At 36.7% G+C, this 11512-nt stretch overlaps 1 protein-coding gene across 2 annotated transcripts; it reads right to left on the bottom strand.

The window, feature by feature from the left end:
• Positions 1-5879: 5879 nt before the first annotated feature.
• sec22c (SEC22 homolog C, vesicle trafficking protein) lies at positions 5880-11512 on the bottom strand. 2 transcript variants are annotated; one of them, XM_026292823.1, is made up of 7 exons: positions 11261-11512; positions 10164-10499; positions 9910-10073; positions 9608-9784; positions 9385-9503; positions 8606-8671; positions 5880-8492 (listed from the first exon to the last, which is right to left on the bottom strand). In XM_026292823.1, the coding sequence occupies exons 2-7, from the start codon at positions 10427-10429 to the stop codon at positions 8292-8294; spliced, it is 993 nt and encodes a 330-aa protein (XP_026148608.1). In that variant the 5' UTR covers positions 10430-10499; positions 11261-11512; the 3' UTR covers positions 5880-8291. The 2 variants fall into 2 exon arrangements, with proteins under 2 accessions (XP_026148608.1, XP_026148609.1); XM_026292824.2 differs by having other exon boundaries at positions 8292-8492; positions 10288-10499; positions 11261-11509.

An 11512-nucleotide genomic window follows, 5' to 3' on the forward strand; every position in this document is an offset into this window, starting at 1 on the left:
TTAATGACAATATTTTTCACTTCATTGCGTGCTGCTACAGGTCACAGCACCCTTGGAAGACAAAAGCTTCTGTAGAACTTTTCAAAGCTTTAGATATTCATCTTAACAAAGCATAACCAATTTAACATAACTTACGTAAGTGCAAATCGAAATCAGTGATCAGCTGCTAAATACTGTACATTTCTTCATATACATATTATTCATACATTTCATTATTTTATAACAACACATTTATATGTGAATATACATGCTGGTCAAATACATGGACGATGTGCTGTGTTTTATATACTGCAATCAGATTATACATATGAGTATTTTTGCTGTGTATGCATTATGAGCTTGTCATTTTAAATATGAATAATTTAAAGTATATTATTAGCTGTCAGAAATCATAAAACAGTCACTGGGAAACAGACAAGGAGGAATATGGAGTTATTTTCAGATTCCCAGAGATTCTTAAATGTGAAACTGGTTTCTTGCCTTTAAGCATATTTCAACATTCATTACAGTGGTTAAATATTCATGTGAGAAATTTGGGAAAGTTTGGAACGACAAGTGATTAAACAAACAAGTGAGCTCTCTCCAAACTGTTAAGAGGCTGTTTTGATACCTCAGCTGTCCTCACACTTGGCCCTGAGAAGCTGACTCCTGATTTAAAAAGAAGTTGACTGCCAAATGTGATCCGATTCGCCTTTTTACCCACTTTTCAGATGCGCTACCACTTGAATAAACTAATGATGACAAATGTTTGAATTATAGGGAGGATTAGCATATAATAGTCAATGTAAAAACAAACTGTATTACCTGTATAAACATGGTGTGCCAGCCACTACTCCCAACCAATAACAGCTAGTATTCGAGAACAAAATCACCCTAGACTACAGAGCTTCAAAGAAAGCTCCCTCAGTGCTGCATCACTTTAATGGTACCACTTGCTCATCTTGATCTTTAAGACACATACTGGTGATTAATGCACTCCATGGTTTATTAGAAGCCATTCTTCTAACATATGCATTTACATTCAGTAAGTGATCTGTCAATGCCAACACACACTATAAACACTGTCAAAGAGCTACAGTCTTTGATTTAGCCAGGCTATAAATGCAACACACATTTTTTCAATGACAGGATGTTATTTAGACATAAAGACATATTTCACTTAGAGAAAATATGACTTGTGTGGTGTTTATAGTATGCCAGCTTGGCTGTGTTGAGTGATTACATTGTATTTAGGACTTCTTTGGCTAAGGAAGTTCTCAGAAGTTTTGAGTGCTATGAGCTGTGAGAGCCATTACAAAGAAGCCAATGACTCATGGGAGAAATTTGTGTTTCTGAGGCTTAACATAAAAGTGTGTTCTCAGTTTTCATAACTCCAAAAAACTGCAAACTGTGGACAAGCACCTTGTACCAGGGAACCATTTGTCATCTACACGGTAAGAAAATGGTCTAAGGAGAGCGATGAGCCTCTGAGAGGACTGCTTTAACACTACTGTGTGGGAGGAACTGTGGTATAGTCTTCGAAACGTTCCTCTTCACTCTGTATACTCTAGACTTCGTGTACACTACTGCAGGCAGAGATACCCCTCACCAACACCACCGAACATAAAATCCAGCTGCCTTGTAGATAGGTCTCAAATGGAGTAGTATATATAAATATTAGATGATATCAATTCAAAATACAATAGAACCGAGAGTAAACTGTGGATTAAGAATCTGTAAAAGTTGAATCCTATGTCATCATCCACAGCTGATTAGGCAGACATCCATGAAATCAACCGTGCTGCTGTTCTGTGTAGGAGTGGAGGAGAGGAGGCACTTGACTGTAAGCGAAATAATTTAAACATTTCGGCAGGACCACCCATGCTGCTAAGCCTATTTGTTAAACCACTGAACATGGTCCCAACTCAGTTGAGCACAGAACAGCTGTCAACAGTTTCAATGATAATGCCACTGAAACACACCATCCTGGAGTCTATGAAGGTTAGTGACACAGATCCAACAGTTGTTAAAGATGTCAAATCTGCCATTTTGTCTGACTTCATGAAAAGAAACCCAGAATCGGACTCAATACTTGTGCACTTTCTTCATATGAGCACTACACTTGACCCAAGTTTGAAATCGCTGCCTTTTCTTGATGAGACCATGAGCAGCAACATCTTTAACAGCCTGATGGAGAAGATTCTGGAAAACAATCCCCAGCAGGTATTTTTTGGTTTTAATCCAAACTTAATTTAATCAATTCAATTTGACCAAAACTATTTAGTTTCACATAGTCCTGCAGTGCATATTACTAGTAGATATGTCCTGTGAAAACCACTTTACAAATACAATATATATGTATATTTTTTTCATTAAATTTCAGCATTTAACTCTAAACAGAAACTGAGATAATCAGAAATGAGCATCACTATGTTTGTTTTTCAATATTAACTTGAAACTATTTTGTGGCTTTGTCCTTGTTGGGCCCAGGCCTCACAGGAGCAGGTAGAAGTTCTTGGTTTTAACTGTCCAGAAGTTCATGGAGAAGCCCTCCCTCAAATATCCTCTTGGCTCTCACCTTTCCTTCCTGGATCCAAGGAAAATGGCCTTCAAAGATGCAGGTGTCGGAATAACTAAGTTCAGGAAGGCTTTGACAAACCTTGTGCATGTCCACCATGTAAATGAAGAAGACTGTGGCGACTTAATTCGACTCTACAGTCAATTCATAGATGAGATTGTGCTGCTTCAGAGTTCACAGTTTTCCCACTTTGATCCATACGCAGACAGGGTTGACACATTTTTGCATGACAGGAAGTCCACTCAGAAACCACATGAAAAGCTATGGAGACTCTGCCGCCAACTCCTCCTCCTCTCACATGGCCAAGCCTCTGTAGGGTGTGGATTTTCAATCAGCCGTCAAGTTGAGGATCAGAACCTTTCAGAAGATTGGCACGTGGCACAGAGTTGCATTTTGGACCTCAGGGCTGTGGGTGGCACCAAGAATGTCACAACTGACAAACCTCTATTGATGTCAGGTGGTGGTGCCCAACAGAGATACATTACACATCTTGAGGATATGAGAAAAAAGAGAGATGATGTGGAAAAAAACACTAAGAGAAAATATGTGCTGGATGAAATTGAGGAAGTTAAAAGGAAGAAGAAAAGACTGAAAGATGACGTAGATGCACTTGAGACCTCTGCTGACAAATTGTCTCTCCAGGCAGAGAAAACAGCCTAGTTAACTCTAATTGTCAAATCTAACAGCTTAAAGAAGGGAGCAAAGGAAAAGAAAGCAGAAATGGTGGAAGTGGAAAAATCTCTGGATGAGAAATTGAATGAATTGAAAAGCAAACGAAACAAAATCAACAAAACAAATGGGACTTAAAAAGGTAAACAACCAAAGAATACTTTTGGGAATGCAATTTGTTTTGAATATGTTTTCAGCTGACCTGACTGTTCTGTTGGGAAATATTGAATTGTTTACTATTGTTTACTATTTACTATTACCATTCATGTCCTGATGGTAATAATATCCCATAACAAAATTGACTGGATGATAGTTTTGCTTTCAAAAGTCAGTGAAGACAAAAGGAACAAAGCCACAATCAATTTAAAAAGGAAAACCAGCACAGAATACCTCAGGGAATGTGTTTTCTCTGTGGTCCATATTTGAAGCTGACCTTGTGTTGGAATGTTTTTATTTATTGCTTAATATTGTTGATCCATTCATGGCCTTATGGAAATATTGGAATGTTTTAGAATGTATTTGATCTGCACTATGTTGGGATATGTTTTCAGTGCTTCCACTGAACCCAAGTCTGTTCAGTCAGTGACTCTATATTGTGTTCAATAAAGCAAACATTTGTGATCATCTGTTGGCCAAATATTTTCTTTAATGTCATGTTGAATTGCTTTGGTTGTTAAGATCATGTAAACCCATGAGGCAAGAAAAACTTGAAAGCATATTTCTATGTCTTCAAACTTCAGGTTCCATGACCCTAAGCGCTTTTCAGTAATATCCATGGAAAGTTCATATCAAATCATTTTTAGAAACAATATAGGATCTACTGAATATTCTTCAGTTGAATGCAAACCAGAAATATGATCAATAGAATATCAGACCTCTGTCATATGGCCAAAAACAAACGCAACAAATGCTTTTTTCCATAGTTGAGTTTGACACATGAAAACTGACATCTTAACGTAACTTGAAATGTGTCCCCACATTAAGTCCTTGAATTTCAGGGTATTGGACCTGCAAAGTCCTTGAAAGGTCCTTGAATTTGAAGTTAACCAAAGTGTGGGAACCTTGTTTATAAAGCTCGATGTGAACCTGAGTCTGGACCTGGACCTGAGTCTAAACCAGAAATCTGGGACTAACCTTTAGTTGCTCACCACAACTGTTGTTGCTACAGATCCTGTTCGTGTTGTTATGAGTGTAATGTAAAGGTGATGATTTTAACCTTTGACCTTTTTGCACAAGTGCAGCTGTAACTGTACATAACAACCTAAACGTCTCTTTGCTGAAACCTACATACAAAGACTTTAAAGAGTTTAGTTGAGGTGCAAACAGTTTGGCCTTTAGCATCATAGTCCACAGGCTGTATCATCACTGTAGTCCAGGTTCATGTTCAGGCTTTAGGGTCTTTAAATAGGATCATCTGAGACTGGCTGGATTCAGCTCTTTTCCAATCTTGTGTGTGACGTTGAATTTAGTTGGATTAGCGTGTTGAATGGAGAAGTACCATAGCCCAGGCTCGAAAGTTTCACTCCCCATGTTTTACAGCCAATGACACAAATAGCGATATCTGTAAAATAGTAACAAAAATATAAATATGAATGTGAACAGACAAAGAAGCTTATTTGTTTATTGAAGGCTAGGTCAAGGTCATACAGGTTAGGTATCACAGAATGAAAGGCTCCTCACTTCACCAATGTAAGGAGAACTAAAACTGGATGATCTTTATAACAACACTCATCACTAGAGCCCCTTCCAGTGAAGCATAAACGAGAATATGAGCTAATTTTCTAACTTGGTCACCTGAAAAGGCCCTAAGTGAAAAAACAGACATAAAATCCTTTATTTTCTCTTTTATTGACACTGAAAGTTTAATCCAGAAAAGAAAATAACAAACAAATTACTCTGTAAACTAAAGATCTGCCACTTTTACAATGCTCAGCTGACCACATCATACCAAAAGTAAAAAGCTTCTTTTTTCATTAAAACATTTATCAAAGCCAAAGTGTCTCTATACATACAACACTTGAAAATGCACTTTATCTTTTAATATCCCCTTTGACTGGCCATATGAAAAATTTTTTTAATAAACTTCTAATTATTATGTCACTTGAAACCACTATACCAGCTATTTAAACTTTTCACAATTGCTAAAATGTCTCAAGTAAATTAAAGAATTTAGTGTGCTATGCATTTCATTACCACCTTTTCTGACCTTCTCTGTAAAACATAATTTTGTCTCAGAAGTGGAAATAGGCTACATGTGGACTTTTAACCCTAAGATTTGCTTGGCCCAATGTAAGTTTGCAGTGAATTAATAGTGAAGCTTACTTTGATTAATCTTAACTACAATTGTATTTAACTGACTAGACAAGCAACAATATCTGTTGATGGCAACACAGATGAAACAGGATATAAAGATTACAACTATAAGTTGTGCAAGAACGCCATCTGCTGTTATCATGTTAAAGAGAACTACATTACATTTTACATTTTCATTCAATTCAATGGTAAAGTGTGTCCAAAGTTTTGACTGGTAGTGTATAGACATATTTTTGTGGCTGTGAGAAAATGAGAGATAAAAAAAATATTCATCATGTTGGTGTTGTGGAGGTCACACTAACTGTGCACACACAAATCAAAGATCAACAGACACAACAGATGAAAATTTATGAAATATCATTTTTAATGAAGTGTCAGGTTTACCACATCAGGAGAAATAAAGCCCTGTATTCATTAGTGTATTTGGCAGATACCAAGCATGTCATTATTACACTAATCCCTATCATTACAAAGACTATAGCCACAAAAACCACTTATACAAATGTATGTATGGCTATTTAGATTAAAATAACAGACCAACAGTGTCTGTGTTAAACAGGAGATTTTGTCCTGGAAACTGACACAACAGAACTTGATGAATTTCCAACTTGAAAACTGTATTTACTTTACCGAAGGTTGCTACGTTTCAATTACACAGTGCATTTCTACTGTTAAAAATCTTCATAATATATATAATGTCCTTCATTTCAATTTTGGTTTTAGTTCTAAAATTTTGAAACATTGATGGCAATTTCTTTTTACAATCCATTTGGTCAATAACTTAAATACATACACTCCTTGAAGTTTACATTGAGTCAGTAAAACCTTTTTTTTTTTCTTTTTTTTTTAGAAAAATATAGGATCACCAGTGTCCTTCACAGATATGCAGCTTAATAAAAAATTCGCTTACTATATTTGAACATTTCAAAATCACTAATATCACCAATATAATTATAACATTGCAGAAACAACGTCATAATCATCACTGAACCATAAGTCTGGACAGGGTATATTTAGGAAAAATGTGTCAATGTATTACTAGAAGGCTTGCCTGTGCAATCTTCATCTATACTAGTTTTTATTCCTCCAGTGAACACATTTGGGTTTTCTTACTCTTTGTAAACTTTGTTTTCCATAAAAACATTTTTTCTTGATAAATAAGCTTCCACTGTTGCCACAATGCTACCTGTTTAACAGAAACTATAAACAATTTGACTTCCTTTGCTTAAGGGGCATCAAGCGCAACTTTTTACCTATTAAAAACAGAACATCTAAGAAGCTGAATACTCAAAATGTAAAAAAAAATTAACTAAGCAGAGAATTCCCCACTAACCTGTTTAAAAGTGGCATTGTGATGTGTTGCATCTAAAACCAGTGTGTTTTTTTTAGATAGACATAACAATCTGAAAACTACAGCGGTGTTATAAACACCGAAAAAAGAGAGATTGTAAAAAAGCAAACATAATTCAAGATTTAGTTATGTTTAGCTAAATCTGATATACAGCCCATTCAGCAACAAACTGTCATACTAAACACTAAAATATCTAAACCTCATAGTGCAGTTAAAAAAAAATCTTTTAATTTTTTTAAATATTTTGCCACTCAGATCAGTATTTTCAATGGTGGCATGATGGAGCAATGGTCAGCACTGTCACCACAGAGAAATGGCTGACCAAGGTATTTCTCTCTTGGGTTTGCATTGCACTTTTAATTGCCTGTAGGTGTGAATGTGAGTGTTTGTTTGTCTCTTTGTGAAAGCCCTGTGACAGACTGGTAATCTGTACAAGGTGTATCCTGTCTCTCGCCTAACATCATCTGGGATTGGCTCCAGCACCCTGTGACCCTCTGAAGGATAAGTGGTGCAGATAATGGATGGGTAATAAAATGCCTTAACAGAGTAATAATTTCTCCCCAGTATAAAATGTCATTTCCGTGAAGTCATTAAATCACGGAGCCCTTGCATTTGAACTACTGCAACGAGTAGGTCAGTACCTGCCAGTGAATTTTTAAGATGATACAATTAAATGAACAAAAACAATCATCTATAGTTACACTGCCACACTGTAAGGCATCCACAACCCATAGCTTTACGTTTTACACCTTTGCACTAGGTTTTTATAACAGCCTTATAAACAATTTAAAATTGTTGCTTGCTTTCCTTGACTGTCACATAAATGTAATCACTACACTAAACAGTTAAAATGCCACATTGACAAAGCAAGAGAGACTACCCACTTATTTCCTAATCAGCCAATTAAAGCTGTAAACTCATTATGTAAAGAGACTGTGGTACTAGGAATAAGACTGAGTTGAAACAAATATAACCAGCTTTACCAACAATATTGTTAAACTTTGGTCAGCAGCTCTGACTGAAGAAAAAAAAACTCCTTAATTCCATTTAAAAAAGATGGGATTCCTCAAACAACCATCTCCTTCCTCCTCACAATCAGTATTATTTTGAGTTTAAACACACATTTTTAAGGATCCAGAAAGAACTGCATTTCACCATACATTCTACATCAAACGCAAATACATACTGCTTACAAGAAACTCTTAACTTGGAAAATTAAATTTCCATGATGACACAAAACTTATGACTAAAGTTTTTTTTGTTTTTATAAAAATGTACATAAAATCTTCATGATTAATTTAATGAAATGACAGAGTTGCATCCCAGTTGTTCTCACCTAAACTGGATGTGGACACATAAATAGCAGGAAGAGGTGAAACACACTAAAGCGTCCTCTGTAACTCAAACCCCACAGTCATTGGTTCTATCTTGGAGTTTGCGGGTAAGAATGAGGGCAGTGGACAGGGAAGCAACAGAAATGTGGAAGATCAGCTGCCACATGTTCCTCATGCCAAGCAGATACAAGTTGCATAGGACGATTACACTCAACAGAGTGAAGGACTTCAGTTTCTTCAACGAAGAGTGGAACAAGTAAAGGTGGCACTGTGGACACAAGCGGTTTATTGAAAGAGCTTAAATACTGTCATGCTTAGAAGGAAACGTGCAGTATCGGCAAGAATTAACAATTGTGTGTTCAACATGTGAACTGCATTTACCTGAAACACGCAGCAGACAAATGCCAGAAGAAATGCCACAACATTCCATAGACCTTCATAGTCTTCCTGTATAGAGGGAAATTTTAGAAAAAATTAAACAAAATGGCAATTTGTCTTTCAGACAAATTTTCTGTTGATCTAAAATTTGCCAAATCTATTATCAGATTAAAAACTAATTCACACAGGAGTGGCAATCTGTGAAACTTTGTGCAGACCCGAACTTCTGTTTCCACAGCAAAATGTTAATGCTTAGCAGCTTAACATATCTATATTTAATGTTTGCTTATATGCGAATTTCAAAGCAATATGTCCGACTGAAGTTCATTTTGTTTAGTGAAGCAGACATAACATACAATTTACTGCATTACACGATTTCTTGTACATATGTGACTTAATACAGTAGTCTCAGGTCAGTCTATTCTCGTGGCCCCAGAAAAAGTTGAAAAATCTGCTTAGCTATCTGTTTTCCCACCATCCTCTTACACCAAACTGTAAGGATAAAGTCAGTTATTGTGTCTCTGAATACCAAACTCCAGTAAGAACATTTTACACTGTAATATAATTTTACACTATACAATCGTGTTACAATGAATGTCAGGAGTTATTACAAAAGACACTGTAATAATGACTCAGCAATTATTTAGATGTATTTTAGTAAATTCTACCAAAGCTTGGAAGTTATGTTGTAACCAAACATACTGGGCTGCTGTATAGAAAAGAAACAAAATCAATAGAAATTCAACTTAAGTATTTGTGATAATATCTTAGCATCACCATACCTGGAAGGTGTACTCTACGAGGTGCATGCCACGAATGATGTTCAAAGACGCACACATTATATTTAGGACCAGAGAGAGGATCCCTGGTGGTGTGACTGGTTCAAGTCTTACATTCTGGCCTATTAAACAAAAGAAAGTAACCATATAGATAGTGTAAAATATATATATATTTTAATTGTAAGCACTCTATTGTACTATACAAAATATACTTCATAAATCTTACCAGATCCAGGACTTTGCTCTATATGCCCATTTGCAGCTCCATTGGTGAGCTCCAACTCCAAGTTAATTACTTGTGGTGGATGGATCCTCAGATCCTCCTGGACTTCTGTCAATGTCACCTCTAAGGCTGGACCACCGCTCTGGTTGTACTGCTGCTTCAACTTCTGGATTGTACTGTCTATCAGAAGGAAGTAATTGTAAAAGATTTAGATAAATCGAGTTCAATGTACTGGGAATGAAAATCTGACAAGATAAAAGCTTTGTTTGCCACTAATTTTCGGACAATATCCTCTTCCTGCTCACCAAATTCCAAAAATGGATATGGCCTGGCTGCCAAGGCAACAACAGTGCTATTGAAACATGCTGTGAACCCCCAGCGCAAATCTTCCAGGAAGCAGAAGGCCTTAGCAACAGGGAGGCTGCAGTGGCACACAGTCATGTAGGATACACCCTCCGAAGACATGAAGCTGAACAGGTGAGAGAGAAAAGGTGTTTAGTAAACAAACAGCCTGACACAGTGTGACATGGATGTCCCTGTGATGAAATGCACGACATACTGTCTGTCTTCTGCATCATAGTCAAATACATGCTGAGTTGCTTTAGGCTGTGTACTGTGTTTTCGTGCACTACGCACAGCGCCACTGACACAGTCTGCTGTTGCCTTGTTTTCTGAAACCTTACTATATATTGAGTGCATGGCCCTTGACTGTCCCTCTGTCAGGGAAGCGGGCCAGTGCCTTGCTGATGGTCCTGAGCTGCTGCTTTCTCTCCTGGAGCTCTTGGTTATGTTCAAAGTCTGTGGAGGCTGAGAGGGGGAGTCCATCCCTGACTCGAACCACAAAGGCAAACAGGATCAGTGACATGATCCAATGGGTCCATGAAGAACACACTGCCTACAAGAAGTAAAGAGCAAAATCAGGTCATCAGTATGGCTACATTAGGGTGGCTACATTAGTTTACGAGGTGGCCAATCAATTAACTCATCAATTCATTTTCTTATATAAAATATCAGAAAATAGTGAAAAACTCCCATGATGGAATAAATAGAACTAGCTAAAACTAGGCCAGCTAAGAAACTAGTATTTTCAAATCTCTTGACTTTCCATAACCTGAAGTGATTTACTCCAACAAAGCACAAATTATTTTCTGGGGATCCACTTATTGTCTTTTTGTTACTTGTTGTAAATAACTTAAAGGTTGTGCAGTTTTTAAAATCTATGACTTACTATACTATAATTAATCAACAAATGATTTCAGTTCTATATTGAAATACAATCATCTAAAATAACTTCATTGACATTGTATTAGGTACATCTACAGCAGCCCTGAAATACTCCCTTCATAAACTGAACTCATAACAGACAGGTGTGGAGTCAACTTTATGGTCATTTAAAAAGCCTGTGTTGCGTTATACTGATACCATATTATACCTAACGTTATTACTAGTACAGTACAAAATCAACAGCTTCCAAATTGACTGTAAAGTTGAATTAAAACTTCCCAAACTTGATGAAGTAAGGCTCTATAGCATTACTGTTTATGTTTCAGCTGTTGTGTAGCTAAAATTAACTGCGTAGACTTTAAACTTGTGCGGTCTTATTAAATGCCATTTGACAATCTACAGTTAATTATATTTTAGTTAGTTGCACCTTACCTCATTATGGGTTTCATGCCGCACCTTTTTATGCAACGTTAGCCACTGAGGCTTAATCGCTTAACGTTACAGCATCATAACATTACGCAGACACACAAACAGAAAACTGCTAGCCCCAAATTCACGTATTATAATATACTGCCAACGACTAATACAGAAACCTAAACAGGCTGTTGCATAGGTAAGAAGTTACATTAAGATTAGCCAACAAGCTAAGTAGAGAGACACTTCCTGACACAACAAAACCACAAC

The sequence above is a fragment of the Mastacembelus armatus genome, chromosome 20, assembly GCF_900324485.2.
Source record: "Mastacembelus armatus chromosome 20, fMasArm1.2, whole genome shotgun sequence".
In the NCBI taxonomy this organism is placed as follows: domain Eukaryota; kingdom Metazoa; phylum Chordata; class Actinopteri; order Synbranchiformes; family Mastacembelidae; genus Mastacembelus; species Mastacembelus armatus.